The 17,980-nt window shown below is 43.1% G+C and overlaps 1 protein-coding gene across 1 annotated transcript in view; it reads left to right on the forward strand.

The window, feature by feature from the left end:
- The first annotated feature begins 1,043 nt into the window (after positions 1 to 1,043).
- The window catches only part of snx27a (sorting nexin 27a), a 28,654-nt gene continuing 11,717 nt past the window's right edge, over positions 1,044 to 17,980 (forward strand). The window contains exons 1-7 of the mRNA XM_072448012.1: positions 1,044 to 1,468; positions 7,954 to 8,179; positions 10,851 to 11,043; positions 12,298 to 12,362; positions 12,811 to 12,915; positions 14,153 to 14,231; positions 14,729 to 14,892. Of these exons, the coding sequence (XP_072304113.1) occupies positions 1,176 to 1,468; positions 7,954 to 8,179; positions 10,851 to 11,043; positions 12,298 to 12,362; positions 12,811 to 12,915; positions 14,153 to 14,231; positions 14,729 to 14,892 (1,125 nt within the window). The 5' untranslated portion in view covers positions 1,044 to 1,175. The remainder of the gene's footprint in view (positions 1,469 to 7,953; positions 8,180 to 10,850; positions 11,044 to 12,297; positions 12,363 to 12,810; positions 12,916 to 14,152; positions 14,232 to 14,728; positions 14,893 to 17,980) is intronic.

A 17,980-nucleotide genomic window follows, 5' to 3' on the forward strand; every position in this document is an offset into this window, starting at 1 on the left:
GACAATGTTCAAATCTAAGCTAAAAACTATTTTGTGCATATGCACTTTGCACTCTTCTTTTATTTCTTAAACTGTTTTGTGATTTCTGTAATTTCTTTGTAATTTTAATGTGAAGCACTTTGAATTGCCTTGTGTATGAAATGTGCTCTACAAATAACTTGCCTTGCCTATACACAATTTACAGTTTGTCAGAATAGTGCAAAAAATGAGCAGTGCAATGAGGGGTTATTGGTTTGAATAATTGTTAAAGTGGCAGGCGTTCATGAGTTAAATGTTTATTTCAAATGTTTTTGTTCTTGCATAGCTCTGATGTCGGTTGAATGACACAGAATGGAAACAATAAAAACGAATTTAACCATCAGTTCTGGCCTTCTCATTTTGACTGGACTCCCCTTTTTTACTCTAACTTTAGAACTTGCTCTGTTACTGTTACTATTGTTGTTGTTTTTTGTTGTGGTGTTACTTTTAATGGTGGATGGCTTCCAACTGGAAATGTGCATGTTTCTCAATCCTTTCTGCTTTGATCCAAAGGGTTTGAAGACAATGAAACATTTATCTCTTTTTATATTAACATAGTTATAGTAGTAGTATAACAACAACTAATCTCTTTCCTTCTCTCTCTTTTTCTCTCTCTTTTTATCTCCCTCTTTCTCTATTTTTACAGTATAGTGTAAAACACATACTTTGAAGACGTACAACTACAGTAGGTGGCGGTAAATGCTGCCAACCACCATTAAAAGCAACAACAACAACAACAACAACAACAACAACAACAACAACAACAACAACAACAACAACAACAACAACGCAGTCTTTGTCTGATGGTCGTGGACCTGCAGTGACAAAAGTGATCCATATTTACAGCAGAGGCTGTGGGGGGTGTGGAGGGGCGCACGACAGGTAAAGTTTGAGAAGCTCTGCCCTAAACTTCACCTGGTGGATGTGAAGTTTCACCCTGGATTGCTGAACCCTCCAGGCTCAGGCTGCAGGGGGCGTCCTGCAGGACCGCCCCGGAGCTCACGTGACCGGGCCACGTCCCGTGACGAACGGAGGGGCGGACCGTCAACCACAGCGGTCTGTGCGGCGCAGGGACATAGCGTGTGTTGGTTTGAATTTACTAGAAGACACCGACCGACCGACCGACCGACCGGAGGGGGGTAGGGCTCGTGGATAAGATGGCGGATGAAGACGATGAAACTCGGCCAGCTTTTCCCTCTGCGTCCCGGAACGGCCCGGTGGTGGTGGACGGCTCCTCCGCGACCACGGTAACCTCTGGTCCTCGGGTGGTGCGGATCGTCAAGTCTGAGTCCGGTTACGGGTTCAATGTGCGCGGACAGGTCAGCGAAGGCGGCCAGCTCCGGAGCATTAACGGAGAGTTGTACGCACCGCTGCAGCATGTGAGCGCCGTGCTGCCCGGAGGAGCCGCTGACCGAGCCGGGATCGCCAAAGGAGACCGGATCCTGGAGGTGTAAGTAGCTCCTCTCACACACTAGCATGGACATTAGCATTACAGTGCTAGCTTCTGTCTTCACTGCTACACTTGGTGAATTTTAAGCATGTTCTGTTCCGTTCCCTGCAAACGGCACACGAGCATCTGAGTAACACTGAAGCTTTGGATTATTGATGTGGTTAAAATATGTCTGCACCGACATGGCTACACCAGGCTAATGCTAATTATGGAAAGGGAAAGCTAAGCCTTACATAAGTTGGATAACAGCCTGTGCATGTTGATTAGCTCTGGCGCTAGCCTTTAGCAGCTCAGGTAAACCTCATCCCCAGAGCTCAGTCTGCGCAGCGATGTCCCGGGATGGACTTAACCAAACATGACCACATCCGACTGTAAACCTGTGTTCAGGCAGGTCACTGTGGCTCCTCCAGTCAGAGCTGTCATCTTCAGCACCCTCATCATGTGTCCCACTTGTACTCGGACCACCCTCATCATGTGTCCCACTTGTACTTGGACCACCCTTATCATGTGTCCCACTTGTACTTGGACCACCCTCATCATGTGTCCCACTTGTACTCGGACCACCCTCATCATGTGTCCCACTTGTACTTGGACCACCCTTATCATGTGTCCCACTTGTACTTGGACCACCCTCATCATGTGTCCCACTTGTACTTGGACCACCCTCATCATGTGTCCCACTTGTACTCTGACCACCCTCATCATGTGTCCCACTTGTACTCGGACCACCCTCATCATGTGTCCCACTTGCACTCTGACCACCCTCATCATGTGTCCCACTTGCACTCTGACCACCCTCATCATGTGTCCCACTTGTACTCTGACCACCCTCATCATGTGTCCCACTTGTACTCTGACCACCCTCATCATGTGTCCCACTTGTACTTGGACCACCCTCATCATGTGTCCCACTTGCACTCGGACCACCCTCATCATGTGTCCCACTTGCACTCGGACCACCCTCATCATGTGTCCCACTTGTACTCTGACCACCTTCATCATGTGTCCCACTTGTACTCGGACTATCCTCGTCATGTGTCCCACTTGTACTCTGACTACCCTCATCATGTGTCCCACTTGTACTCGGACCACCCTCATCATGTGTCCCACTTGTACTCGGACTATCCTCGTCATGTGTCCCACTTGTACTCTGACTACCCTCATCATTTGTCCCACTTGTACTCTGACTACCCTCATCATGTGTCCCACTTGTACTCGGACCACCCTCATCATGTGTCCCACTTGTACTCGGACCACCCTCATCATGTGTCCCACTTGTACTTGGACCACCCTCATCATGTGTCCCACTTGTACTCGGACCACCCTCATCATGTGTCCCACTTGTACTCTGACCACCCTCATCATGTGTCCCACTTGCACTCGGACCACCCTCATCATGTGTCCCACTTGCACTCTGACCACCCTCATCATGTGTCCCACTTGTACTTGGACCACCCTCATCATGTGTCCCACTTGTACTCTGACTACCCTCATCATGTGTCCCACTTGTACTCGGACCACCCTCATCATGTGTCCCACTTGTACTCTGACCACCCTCATCATGTGTCCCACTTGTACTCGGACCACCCTCATCATGTGTCCCACTTGCACTCTGACCACCCTCATCATGTGTCCCACTTGTACTCGGACCACCCTCATCATGTGTCCCACTTGCACTCTGACCACCCTCATCATGTGTCCCACTTGTACTCTGACCACCCTCATCATGTGTCCCACTTGTACTCTGACCACCCTCATCATGTGTCCCACTTGTACTTGGACCACCCTCATCATGTGTCCCACTTGCACTCTGACCACCCTCATCATTTGTCCCACTTGCACTCGGACCACCCTCATCATGTGTCCCACTTGCACTTGGACCACCCTCATCATGTGTCCCACTTGTACTCTGACCACCCTCATCATGTGTCCCACTTGTACTCGGACCACCCTCATCATGTGTCCCACTTGCACTCTGACCACCCTCATCATTTGTCCCACTTGCACTCGGACCACCCTCATCATGTGTCCCACTTGCACTTGGACCACCCTCATCATGTGTCCCACTTGTACTCTGACCACCCTCATCATTTGTCCCACTTGTACTCGGACCACCCTCATCATGTGTCCCACTTGCACTCTGACCACCCTCATCATGTGTCCCACTTGTACTCGGACCACCCTCATCATGTGTCCCACTTGCACTCTGACCACCCTCATCATGTGTCCCACTTGTACTCTGACCACCCTCATCATGTGTCCCACTTGTACTCTGACCACCCTCATCATGTGTCCCACTTGTACTTGGACCACCCTCATCATGTGTCCCACTTGCACTCTGACCACCCTCATCATTTGTCCCACTTGCACTCGGACCACCCTCATCATGTGTCCCACTTGCACTTGGACCACCCTCATCATGTGTCCCACTTGTACTCTGACCACCCTCATCATGTGTCCCACTTGTACTCGGACCACCCTCATCATGTGTCCCACTTGCACTCTGACCACCCTCATCATTTGTCCCACTTGCACTCGGACCACCCTCATCATGTGTCCCACTTGCACTTGGACCACCCTCATCATGTGTCCCACTTGTACTCTGACCACCCTCATCATTTGTCCCACTTGCACTCGGACCACCCTCATCATGTGTCCCACTTGCACTTGGACCACCCTCATCATGTGTCCCACTTGCACTTGGACCACCCTCATCATGTGTCCCACTTGTACTCTGACCACCCTCATCATGTGTCCCACTTGTACTCGGACTATCCTCATCATGTGTCCCACTTGTACTCGGACCACCCTCGTCATGTGTCCCACTTGTACTCGGACTATCCTCGTCATGTGTCCCACTTGTACTCTGACTATCCTCGTCATGTGTCCCACTTGTACTCTGACTACCCTCATCATGTGTCCCACTTGTACTCTGACTACCCTCATCATGTGTCCCACTTGTACTCGGACCACCCTCGTCATGTGTCCCACTTGTACTCGGACTATCCTCGTCATGTGTCCCACTTGTACTCTGACCACCCTCATCATGTGTCCCACTTGTACTCTGACTACGCTGGATCAGGTCAGAATTGTATGGTAGAATTTGTTGTTGTACTGTCAGGTTTGTTTACCTGGCTTATGGTTCATATTAGTTAGGGCTGCACAATTTGTGAAGAATATCTAATTGTGATTTTCCTCTTAAGAATAGCAATTGCGATTAGATTTGCAATTTATGTTTTATTAAGGCATAAGGATTCTGTTCAATGTTCACATGAAACACACACACAATTTGACATGATATTCTTTTTGGTTTGTGGGTAAAATAATGGCACTTCAAAAATGTCAGCTTTTGCAATTTGCTCAGTTTGTCCATTCAAATTTCAATTCGACTGTGATTTATTTTGCAGCCCTAGTTTGTATCTTTGTTATTGCTGGGCCTATTCACATGAAACAAAAACTGTCACAAAAAAGTGTTGTATATTTTTTTGTTTAGCTTCAGAAAGTTGTGCCATTATTAGACCCAGAAGGCGTGATTGTAGAAAGGACTTTAAGCAATAAGACTGGTCCATAAACCTGCAATATCAAAGAGGAGACTCTTCCAGGCCAAGCACGAGTCGGGTTTGTGGAGCCTCCAAACACTAGGGACACATGTTTTTCAGTGCAATAAAAACATGCTTTTATTTTAGACTGTTTTTTTGGCCAAAAAGTTGTGTACTGGGGCTTTAAATACATCCAAGAGCATCGACATTTGAGAAAAGACTCATCTGAAACTAATACAAGAATCCAATACCTTTTAGACCAGTTTGCAGAGGGTTTTGTACATATAAAGCCAGGATACTGTGTTGTTTGCAAAGGACATATAAATTGCAGTCTTGGTATGCTAATTGCAGCCATTCAAATTGCGATTTTGATCTGATTGCAGTACACTTTGCAGCCCGAGTTTGCATGACGTTTGCATGGGGCTGTGGACGATGGCTGGTGTTGTCCTTGAGCTCTTGTTCAGCGGTGCACCTGTGTATTTGTTCAGTCACCATAAAGAAACAACGTGTACATTTATTTTTAAAAATATATCAGCATGTAAGCGGGCAGGTGCAGAATTTATACAAAAATAGGACGGTGTTTTCTGCTGTGGTTATGCAAATATCTCTAATATGACTGTATATTACTGTATATCTCCAGTATTATGAGAACACGTTTGAATCCCTCCTTGTGATATAATGGAGAAGAGAAACCTAGAAGAAGGAACAGTCGTAATGGCGCTTGCTGAAGCATCAAAAAGGGTTTCACTCGACCTGCATTTTCAGCTGCACTGCTAATCTTGTACTTTGGTCATATGACAGAATAGGTTGCAATCATGTGACATCGCAACCCGCTCTGCTATTTAAGAAAAGATCATTAACTAAGGAGGAGGACAAACACGTGAAATCTGGTGTTTGAACGTGGCAGTTTGAAGTAGCAGGTTATTGAACATCTATAGACGAATATCTTCAACTTATGAAAAGCCATTTGCCCAAAGGCTATTTTTACAATCCTAAACGTGAGGTTAAGAAGTACTGTGTTCCATTGTAAATTTAGTTTGATGGTTTGTTCACTGGCTGATGTGCTGACTAGTATTTCTAACAGTCGCAGTTATGTATCTGTGGTTAAAACGTAACTAATACTCACGTGCCTTCTATAATTCACCTTCTTTACCTGGTGTAAAGTAAACGTGCAGCTCTCAAACTTTTCATACCAAGCCTGAGTCTGAAATTTGGTGGTGTTCGAAAGCTTACTATTAAGACTACTAAGACTATTATTCAGTTTTGAACTACACTTTCACTCAAACCTGACTCATTTGGCTCTGGGTTAATCCAGGACTGAGACTAGTGTCATGTCGTGTTACACGTTTGCTCTAATTATTGTGAAAACACACATCAACATTTGCCTTTTTGTCATTATGGGCACCATCAGCAAACAACTGTGAAATCCTTAATTTTCTCACATTGTCACATTAGTTTATAGACCACTCTTGTATGTGAAGTCTGAATAACAATGTAAATTTGACACAAAGTGGACAAAAATCACTCTTTATGTTGACTTTTTTGAGAAAACATGTTGAATGACTATTATTGTGACCTATATACTCTTCTCCTATACTACCTACTTATATTCTACATCAATTGATTTATCATTACATCCCTTTTCCCCGCTGCCGTCCCGCTGGTTCTCGCAGAGGATTAGCGGTGACACCTGATGCTCGTGCCATCTGGCCACGTCCGAGTGTAGACGGCAGCATCAAAGGCCGGGACGCATTAAAGGAGCTGCCGTGGCTCAGCTCTCCTTTTTTTTATTCGATCAACAAACAAAGCCTGAAGATCTACACTTTTCTTTGAGGGGGTCACCTGTCTGCATCTACATTTCCTTTGCTTCATCCTCGTTTAAGTCCTCTTTTGAGTGTCTGTTGATTTAATATATGGTTTTGTAATGCACGATGTGGGAAATGCACGTTGATAAAATTGCATATCTAACAGTAACTGGACAAGACTGTGGTCAAATGTGTTGTGTTCAAGGTTTGCATCTAGTCTAAATCTACCTGTGCATTTGAAGACTACTCTTTCCTCCACTCGTCTACGCTCTGTCCGCCTTCGTAAATCCATATAACCATCGTGCTCTCTCACCCGCAGGCGTGGAGTGAAGTGGAAGTGAAGAGTGAAGCCGTGCGCGGGATTTTGGATTCATCCCACGGCTTAAATTTACATTATAACTCCAGTATATGTCCACGAGAGAAGGAAAACTGAAAATCTATCAGATATGTTTTGGGCCGTGATAATGCCCCAGTGTTGATGCCGACTCTGTTATTGATTTAAGGAAATGAAAGGCTACGTCGTGATACAGAAAAGTGTCTGTTTGTTTTTTGATGTTTGGTTTTACAGACGGTAGTTAGTTCAGTTTCATTCATACTGCTGCAAAATGCGTCAAGCCACAGACGATGCGACAATATTCACATACTTTAAACACATTGTAATACGTAACTTAAGTAGTGGTTTAGCTGTGTTTTTTGGCCTTTTACCCAAATCAGATTTTTCTTTTCTTTTTTTAAGGTAGAGCGTGAGTATGTTAGTTTTGAGTGTCGGTCCAGTCCTTAGTCGTCGGGGCAGTTTATATCATCCTTTTTTGTTTATGATGGCCTTTTCCCCTGCTGCCAGATTTATGTTCCAAAGGTATCCATTTATGTTGTCCATGGCAGCGGTTTTGAGGCCCAAATACATAGCAATGATTTGTTAATTTCTGTCCCGTTTAGGTTTGGTTTTTGGTTTTAGGACTTTCCTCATTTGTTTTGGCTTTTCCAATTCACATTCTTCATCCAGAACTGTATTTATTGTTCAGAAAGCCAAATATTGCCCTAGCACATCCCCAAACCTTACAAACCGCTGCTCTTATGAATCATGTCCATCTCCATCATTTTCATTGACCCCGATCTCCTTTCATTTCCTCTCGTCCCGCAGGAACGGCGTGAGCGTGGAAGGAGCCACGCACAAGCAGGTGGTGGATCTGATCAGAGCGGGCGAGAAGAAGCTGTCCCTGGTGGTGCTGTCCGTCCCGCAGCAGGAGGTGGAGGGGCTGGAGGGGGGCGAGGACATCCAGCCCAACTACGACTACAGCGACAAACAGGCCGTGCCCATCTCCATCCCCACGTACAAGCATGTGGAGCAGCACGCCGAGAGGTTTGTGGTGAGTCCATTTCAACGCTTCCTTTTCGTAGGTGACCTTTTCATGGACTTTTTGTTTGTCAGTTGTTGTGGCAGCGGTCCTGATTTTACATCACGCTTAAACCAAGGAGACTGTATGTTGAAACGCAGTTAAAGATGATCAATGACGTCTATAAAGGAAGCAAATCCTTATGACTTCCTAATGTTGCCGTGTTCCACCGTTTTCAGTCAAGTAGTCCCCATGGACCTGCGTGACCCATTTTTACAAACAAAAATAGTCTTCTTTACGGTTTGCAATTTTGTACTACTTGTTAAATACATAATCAGCATGTTCATTTTCACATAATAGAAAGTAGGGCTGCTGCTAACAATTATTTTAGTTCGCGACTAGCCAAACCATAATTCCTATTGCACATTGAGACTTAATACAGCTTTAACCAAATAAAGGTTGAATTACAGTTACTCTAACTGAAAATGAACGAATATTATTGACGAAGACCAGTTTGTTATTGTTGTTTTGATTTTAATAATGCCTGTCTTTGTTGTGTCTTGTCTTGTTCTTTTTTAGGCCCGAGCGCCACAAGCTGGCGAGAGGCCTATTAATCTCGTAAGGCCGTGCGAAGCACGGCTGCGAAAGTGCGCACATAGTGCGCACGAAATCGAGCGCGAAGCGCTCGCCCACTTCCAAACACTCACTAACGCACTCCTCCACTCACGCACGCCCCGTGCATACTAATTAGTAGTAGGAAAATGGAACATTACCGTTGTAAACGGGCGAAGCCCGTGCAAAAGTGCGCACTAAACTTCGCGGTCGTCATCCCCATATAAAGCACTCATTTGCGCTAAGTAGCTCACGAATACGTTCCCCATCTCTTGCATGTTCCGTGCATATAAGCATGTAATGCAAAAATTTAACATTATTACTGTATAGAGGGCCAAAAACACAAAGTGGGCGGAGCCCACTTAAAATTAACGAAAGTACCCGTCAGTGACCAGGGACCCACACCATGAGGTAGGAAAGCGCGAGCGCTTTCCGAAAATGTATAGTTTATGATATTTGGAAAATGGGAAACATTGTTTTCGCATCGGAATATTATTCTTTCTTCTTCTTCTCGGGACCAACCCCCCTATTTTTCACCCAGTGAACATTGACGAAAAGTCACAAAAATTTGCACACCTCTAAGAATCGTGCCTCTCTAAGTTCTGGCTATTTCCCTTTTCTAAAATAAAAAAAATTGTCGCGTCAGCGCCCCCAAATGTACCAAAAATGCATTGAGAGATGGGAACTGACCCAAAAAAAATTTGATCGTAGAATCATGAAATTTGGCGCAGAGGTCGATGGTGACAAGAGAAGTAAAAAATATTATTACGGCAACGCCGTCCGCCCAACCAAATGTCGGCCATATTGCTTCAAAAATGGCTAAACATGACTTCGGAGTTTTTCCAAACGTCGTACTTTTACAAACTCCTCCCAGGGCGTTGGCCCTAAAAAGCTGAAATTTGGTGAAAATGCTACTGAGGAGTGGGACATAAAAAGTTATCCAAATTACATTGATACCTGTCACGGTCTCTGTGCGGCGAAGCCGCAAACTGTAGCAAGAATTTCAGAAATCTCCCAAATTTAACATTTCTGCCGTTTGCGCAGATAAAGTCCGAATTGCGTCAAATTAGAATCAGTTGTTAAACTCTTTGCCCTAAATCTACTTGAAGTGAAATAAATTAATTTGGAGCCACAGCGCCCCCTACAGATTTTATATGGAGGTTAAATATTTAGTTTTGCGAAATTATATGAAATTTGACACACAACTCAATTTTGGCATCCCCATCAAAAAAGTCAATGAGACCCATGTCATAATTGTTATGGCGTTGCCGTAGCGATGACCAAAACCTCCCATGTTATTCCAATGGGGAAATCGCCAGAACATGTTTACACTTTAGACTTTCACAAACTCCTCTTAGGGCGTTAGACATATTAACCTGAAATTTGGTGAGACTCATCTTCAGGGGTGGACCATCAAAAGTTATCCACATTTTTATTCTAAGAGTCACGGTGTCTGTGCGGCAAAGCCGCACATTTTGCCAAGAATTCAAAATAAAATTGCTTTTTGATGGTAAAACAAAGGGGAGAAGATGTGACAGCGTCACAGATTCAGCAGTAGGCGTAATAAAAGGACAATTGGGGCGCGTTAGCGCCCCCTCCTCTTGCGGCGTGGCGGCGTGGCGAGGGCCGATCATTGCTGCTTGCGGCTATATTTTCATTTTCTTGTTGTGTTTTCGAGTCTATAGTCCAGATCATTTCTTTTTCTTGTTGTGTTTTCGAGTCTATAGTCCAGATCACGATTATGATGATCAAAATACAACTACGATTATTGTTTTCAAGTCGATTAATCGCTGCCACTCTAATATGAAGTGACTCTAATATTAAGTCATTACAATAATACAAAGTCAAACTAAACCGCAAAGAAACCCATTGCATAATAGTGTTTTAGAATGGAATATATCACAAGATCTGAAATGGTTTTATGAAGTTATAGCCTTATGAATAAACCTCTCCTTGTTACGAATGACTCCAAGTTATTTTAAATGTTGCTTCTGTAAACACACGAATGCGACCACAGTGGGAGTGTTTGATCTGATAAAGTCTTTCCAGCCTGGGTGTAATTTCCTGTGATCTAATGCTTTCATGTGTGCAGGTGTACAATGTCTACATGTCGGGCCGGCAGCTGTGTTCTAAGCGTTACCGAGAGTTCGCCATCCTGAACCAGAACCTCAAGAGGGAGTTCTCCAACTTCAACTTCCCAAAAATCCCCGGGAAATGGCCCTTCTCCCTGTCCGAACAACAGCTGGATGCTCGGCGCAGAGGCCTGGAGGAGTATCTGGAGAGAGGTGACACTGACATACTCTATATGGTTATTCTCTGGATTAATGATGGGTAATTTTGACAAAAATGTCTCTTTGGAACAATATTTATTGTAATTCTTCAGAAATTTGATTAAATGTGCCAGTAAATATCGCAGAAAACTTAAATCTACTGATGTTTCTACTCGTTCTTTTTACCCTTTATTTGAAAGAATACATTGCACAGTTAAAAGTACAGTGTAGTTCACTGTGTTTATGAGTAGCTGGAAGCTATGTTTGCTAGGGCTGTGTGAGATCGATATTTAAGACGTATCAATATAATTTTGGGTAAGATATACGTTTGGCCATATCGTAAATATTTATATATTTTAATAATTCAGTGTGGACTTCTTCTCGCTCAGAGCAGAGCTGTACTTCACGTCTTCAGTCCGTCTGTCACCGCTCTCTTCTGTCCCTCCTCTGGATTGAAGCTGGAATATCTCTCAGCAGTTGTCCAACACGTTGTTTAGCTCACATTTGAGTTTACAGAAAAAGCCGTTACACACAAGTCAACAGATCGGCACCAGTGACTGACCTAAACTTACTCCACTCTGTCCTGCGGAGGACGGTGCTTGTGGGCTGTAGTTTCTTTCATAGAAGTAAAAGTAGCTACATTATTAGCGTCAGGAGCAGTGCTAAACATGGCCGCTAACGCAAAACTTAACTGTGCTGGATGTGCTGCTGTTAAAGTGCTTTTACGCTCTCCAGCTGCTCTAAAATAAACCCTGTCACACAATTACACAAGCAGCACATAAATAAAACTGAAAGTACAAACAAAGAGGAGAGGTGAGAAGTTGATCAATTAGACTTATTCGCTGTTATATGTACCAGTAAATGATTCATCTGCCTATTAGTGTGTAACAAGTAAAGGGAAATATCTTTGATGCATAACATTTATTTTTGATGTTAGATTTAGTTTTAATGAACAGGCTTCACTAAAACACTTATATAGATTTACTTGTTCACAGTCTAATCTGCAGCATATAGACTTGGAAAAGGTAATTTAGCTCAAGAGATGTACAATTTTGTCCATATGGCCCATCCCTGTTGTTTTCAACCAAGACTGCATTGTACTAAATGAACGCGCCTACGTAATTAAGAGTTTACGTCTAAAGCTGTATTTTAGCCTCAGATGCTATGGCGAACACGTCTGTTTTTGTTAACAGAATATAGTTCATATCTGGCATTTACCTTGTCCTTTTCTAATTTGGTTTCTTCTGACCTTCATTCCTCTGTGTCCAGTGTGCTCTGTGCGGGTGATTGGCGAGAGTGACATCATGCAAGAGTTCCTGTCTGAATCCGACGAGGTTTGTCATCTTTTGGCCAAATGTCAATGCAATGCAAGTCTAGAGTTCCGTTCATGTCTATATAATGACTTAAACTGTGTAATATCATGCGTTTGGATGAAAAACCTATTTTTATCACTAGCTTTATCTTAGTCAAATTCAGGAAGAGTGCTATATTCCTAGGCTTTTTTGCCATCACAACAACTATAGATTTATCAAAACATGAATTGCTTGCTTAATGAAATATCAAAATAATCTTTGGTTGCAGCCCTGCATTTGAAATAATGCTGTTTTAACCATTATTTTTATTTACCCACCATTCAACCATCAAGCAGGTCCTGACCAAGAGCAATACAATCGAGACAATTGGCAATCGTATAAATTTGAAGATTAAAGGTTTTATTTTAGATAAAAGGAGAAAGGAGATAAATGATGTAAAATGTTTCTAATGGTCTGCACGTTGTTGCAGAACTACAACGGTGTGACGGACGTAGAGCTGCGAATAGCACTTCCAGACAAGACGACCATTTCGGTGCGAGTCCGAAAGAACAGCACCACGGACCAGGTTTACCAGGTGGGCTCGCGTAAAGAAACTCCACCAACCTTTTCTATGCTGTTTAGACACCGCGGTAACGTGGTCTGCCGCAGACGATTGTAATGTGGCCCGCTTGAGAAAAGCTGTTGCGCATGTTTTCCATCTAATTACGGTAATCGCAAAAAGCACGGCAGTGGTGTTATAGTTTTGGGACTAAACAAAACATGGAGAGTGAAATCCAAGTTTGGAAAATAAAGTAAGAAAAAAAGTTCATGTAATGTATGGCAAATATGTCAAACGTCAAGTGGTCAGCTACACCACCCTGAAGGTGCATAATATCTTATTCTCAAGAGGTGTGTAAACCTACACTGTAGATCTTTTCTTAGTGATCCCTTACACCGGCTTGCCAAGTATATTTTATGTTTATTGTAGGGATTTTTAATCATATTCAAAATATGACCTCCTTGAACCGACACCTTAACGTGGTGGAGGGGCTTTAAGCCCCTGGTATGGTCTCCCATGGCAAACAGGTCCTAGGTGATGGGTCAGACCAAGAGCAGTTCAGAAGCCGCTTGTGCTGTCGCAGAGGCAAAAACCGGGGGCTGGGAGGAGTTTGGTCGGGGACTATGCCTCTGGACTGGCAGACCGGGGTGGTGGTCCCTCTATTCAAGAAGGGGGACCGGAGGGTGTGTTCCAACTACAGAGGGATCACACTCCTCAGCCTCCCGGGTAAGGTCTATTCCAAGGTACTGGAGAGGAGAATCCGACCGATAGTTGAACCTCGGATTCAGGAGGAGCAGAGTGGTTTTCGTCCTGGTTGTGGAACACTGGACCCTATATATATACCCTCTATACCCTCCATCGGGTGCTCAAGGGTTCATGGGAGTTTGCCCAACCAGTCCACAATGGGAAAACTAAGGATTTCCATTGTCCCGTTGTACCCTTTCTTCTTAAGCGTGGTCTGGAGACCTGCCCCCGTCCATGTTCAATGTAGAGGAATTAACAAGGCAAATTTTGATTTTATTTTTTTCTGTTTGATAAAGAATGACACATGACCTCAATTTGCTCTCCATGTTTTGTTTTGTCCCTAAACTGCAACAACGCTGCCTTACTTTTTACGATTACCGTAATTAATAGCCAAAATGTGCAACAGCTTTTCTCGTGCGGGCCACATTACCATCGCCTCCAAAAGGTGGGCCACTTTACCGCGGTGTTTATACACACTTTATGAGCTCGTATCGGCTGCAAATAACTCACCGTTTTGTATTTCCCGTAGGCATTAGTGTTGAAGGTCGGCATGGACAGTATAATGGCGAGTTACTTTGCCCTTTTCGAAGTCATCAGCCACTCGTTTGGTAAGAACTGTTTTTAATTGAATAGCCCCAGGACAGTGACTATTACTACTGTCTAGTTATATCTAATTAGATACTTCCTACTAGGATTTATTTGTGTAATTGGCCCATGGGTGTGCTAAACAACAATGATGGATAATTAAGAATAAGCCTGGATTCATCCCCACAACAGAAACAAACATGAAAAGAAATACCTGGAATTACATATTGAAATGGAGAAATTAAATGGGTTAAACTTGTTTCAATTTCACTGTATTTCTAAAAATATGTGCCGAAAAGTGTCGATGTGCTGTCATATTTATGTTGCCAAAGGGATGACTTAAGTTGCCAAAGGGATGACTTTTGAAACATTTGTTCACTGTAACTGATTCCCAGTCCTTTTCAAAGCACTGAATAGAATTGAACTCTAAATGAAAAATGTAAAATGTTTATTCACATTATATTCACCAGAAAAGGTCCTCCGGCATTCACTCGTCTGTTGTTGTTTTTACTTGTTCCAGTGCGTAAGTTGGCCCCTAACGAGTTCCCGCACAAGTTGTATGTGCAGAACTACACGTCAGCCGTCCCGGGGACCTGCCTAGCGCTGCAGAAATGGCTGTTCAGTTTCCAGGAGGAGGAGCTGCTGCGGGACAACCCTCTGGCCCTGCACTATCGCTTCCACCAGGTAACGACAGCCCCCCCCCCCCGCCGCTGCAGAGGATTCTGGGGAATGGGGGTGTCACAATCTCTAGTTTTAGTTTAGTTTTAACAGTTATTGAACACAACCCTAATAAATATATATATCTCTATCTCTATCCACAGGATATATTTTCATATAGAAAAAGGGCATTTTGTGTGAAAAAACTGTCAAAATTGCACATATTTGGGAAATTTAAATAAAAAAAATGGACAGAGCCGGGTTTAAATTTCTTGCTTGCTTGGAGATATTTATTTTTTGAGTCAAATTGATATAATGAAAAATTGCCCAGTAAAATTGCCTAATTTTTTAGACTTAAAACTTCAATAAATCAGGCTTAGAATACCCTTCTGTATGATGCAGGAACATCTTTATGTCCCCGTGGGACTTTTCTTCAAGATTGAAACCAGCTTTATGAAATTTAACTTTCTGAATGAAAAACTTCAAGTTGATGTGACCAAAACCATAGTTTTTTTCGACGGTCGAGTTGAAGTAAAATGACTTGGTTTTGCTTCTTAAATGCTCACAATAATTATGTTGTAGTTCTTTATATTATATTGTGACATAAATAAACAGAATGATCAAAACGCGCACTAATCCTGACATCCTTGGGTTACATAGAGCACCTTTAAAACATTGGTTAATACTATTTACAATCCTTATTTTACAACGGTTTGATAGTTATTTCAGCCCACTTTACGAGGCCGGTTGTTTAAGTATCCTTTGGCCACATCTGTTTTCAAATCTGGTTCACCATTTTGTGTAATTAAATGCTATTCCGGCTCCATATTACCACAGTATTTCTTTTCCGTTTGCATAACTGTCTGCCATGTTTAGACGTACTTTCACTCAAATGTTTTCACTCCGATTCGTGCCTCGCTTTTGTGGCTCCAACTGTTTACTCTCCAAAACACACACGCCGTCCATGCCAAAATTGTAAACCGCATTCATTTCATTAAAATACTTTTGCAGGAGCCGCTATCGCCTGAGGCCATGGTTTGACTAATGAACTGGAGTTACCTGAAGCATTCGAGGCATTTGCACTTGTATAATCGTCTGTTTAGGAAACGCCACATATCACTGCACAAACCTCCTGAAACTATTCACACTTACATCTGCACGGAAACAAACTGTATAGCTTAGTTACACGACTCGATTCAAAATGTCGATTGTAGTTTGAGTTTCTGAACTATTAAGATTTGTTGTCATTTTTAATTCATTTGCCAACTTTGTAAGAAAACGCTTTTAAAAAAAAGGTTCGTTAGTAAACAGTTTATAAAGCATTAATAAGCACTGGTTGTTTATTTATTTATTAGCACTGACTTAGACAAATACTGGCATTTGTAGATGTCTTATAAAACATCATGTTGCTGCAGAAAGTAATTGCAATTAATGATAATAAAGAACACTTTATGAGCGCTGCGCAATACGGCCAAAAATAACTACATTTTTACTTTCATTAATCAAATTTTCTGTGAGTTTTGTAAACCAGTCTTTCTCAACCGTCTTTGAGTCGCGGCGCCCAACCTACTGAGACAGAGCTTTTATTAACCAGTGTGGTGGATAATGTCTGTACCACTATCTGGTTGTCTAAAGTTGGTAATGATGGTTTTCCTTTTGTTTTTGGTCCAAATACCGTAAGTTCAGGATTCTCAAATGTCTGTGTGAATTCAAATTGGAAATAGTTTTCAAGGCACACTGGCAAAATCAAAGTCGTGAGGACGGATGTCACAATATTACATCTTTGTTACAATTAATGTAAATGATTTGTTGAACTCTGTTACATCTAGTGTTTTGAATGTTCTGGACACCATCGCCCCTATAAAGGCTAAAATGGTTAAAAATAAGCAGAAGGCGCCGTGGAGAAATGATGATTCGGTCAGGGCACAGAAAAGGGAGTGCCGCAGGGCCGAACAGAAATGGCGCAAGTCAAAGCTCCAGGTTCAAAAAGAGATTTACAAAGAGAAGCTGAACATGTACAACCTAATCTTATGTAGAACTAGGGAAAGATATTTTTCTGAAATGATTAGAAGCTGCAGTAACAACTCGCGTGTCCTGTTTGCCACAGTAAACAGATTAACAAACCCTCCAGCTCAGCTGCCGTTAGAACTCATTTCCACATCTAAGTGTAATGAGTTTGCATTATTCTTTAATGACAAAGTTCAGGGCATTAAAAATGCTATAAATCCCACAATGCAAAAAATTACCCTAAAACCACCAAGACACTTTGCACCAGTAACTGACAAAACTGTCCATGAGATCATCACCAGTCTGAGTTCATCTACATGCTGCCTTGATGTGTTACCCACCAGATTTCTAAAGTCTGTGCTGAACAGTTTGTTAGCACCATTCACTCACATAGTTAACATGTCGCTTCAATCTGGAACATTCCCAATGTCTTTGAAAACTGCGGTCATAAAGCCTCTCCTAAAGAAGAGCAGTCTTGATGCCGCAGTACTGAGTCATTACCGGCCCATCTCTAATCTGCCATTTTTGGGCAAAGTCCTTGAAAAGGTTGTTTACCAACAGCTCACAGATTTCCTCTTAATAAACAACTCATTTGATGTTTTTCAGTCAGGTTTTAGACCTCATCACAGCACTGAGACTGCTCTTGTCAAGGTGACAAATGACATCCGCCTGAACACTGACACGGGCAAAGCCTCAGTCTTAATTCTGTTAGATCTGAGTGCTGCTTTTGACACTGTCGATCATGGGATCCTCTTACAGAGACTAGAGGACTGGGTGGGCATCACTGGCACTGCCCTAAACTGGTTAAGGTCCTATCTGGAAGACAGGAAGTACTTTGTTGAAATTGGTAGCTGTGTCTCAGACCACATGACCCTGACCTGTGGAGTGCCCCAAGGGTCAGTCCTGGGTCCCCTTCTGTTCAACCTCTACATGCTGCCGTTAAGTCAGTTGATACGCAGTGAAAATGTGTCCTATCACAATTATGCAGACGACACTCAGATCTATGTTTCACTGTCGGCAGGTGACTATGGACCAGTAGATTCACTCTGTCACTGCATCCAACAGATCAGTTTGTGGATGCAAAACAACTTTCTCCAGCTGAACTCAG

This window comes from Eucyclogobius newberryi, unplaced genomic scaffold (genome assembly GCF_026437365.1).
Source record: "Eucyclogobius newberryi isolate DKJ021-1_F unplaced genomic scaffold, fEucNew1.0.hap1 SCAF_16, whole genome shotgun sequence".
NCBI classification, from domain to species: Eukaryota; Metazoa; Chordata; class Actinopteri; order Gobiiformes; family Gobiidae; genus Eucyclogobius; species Eucyclogobius newberryi.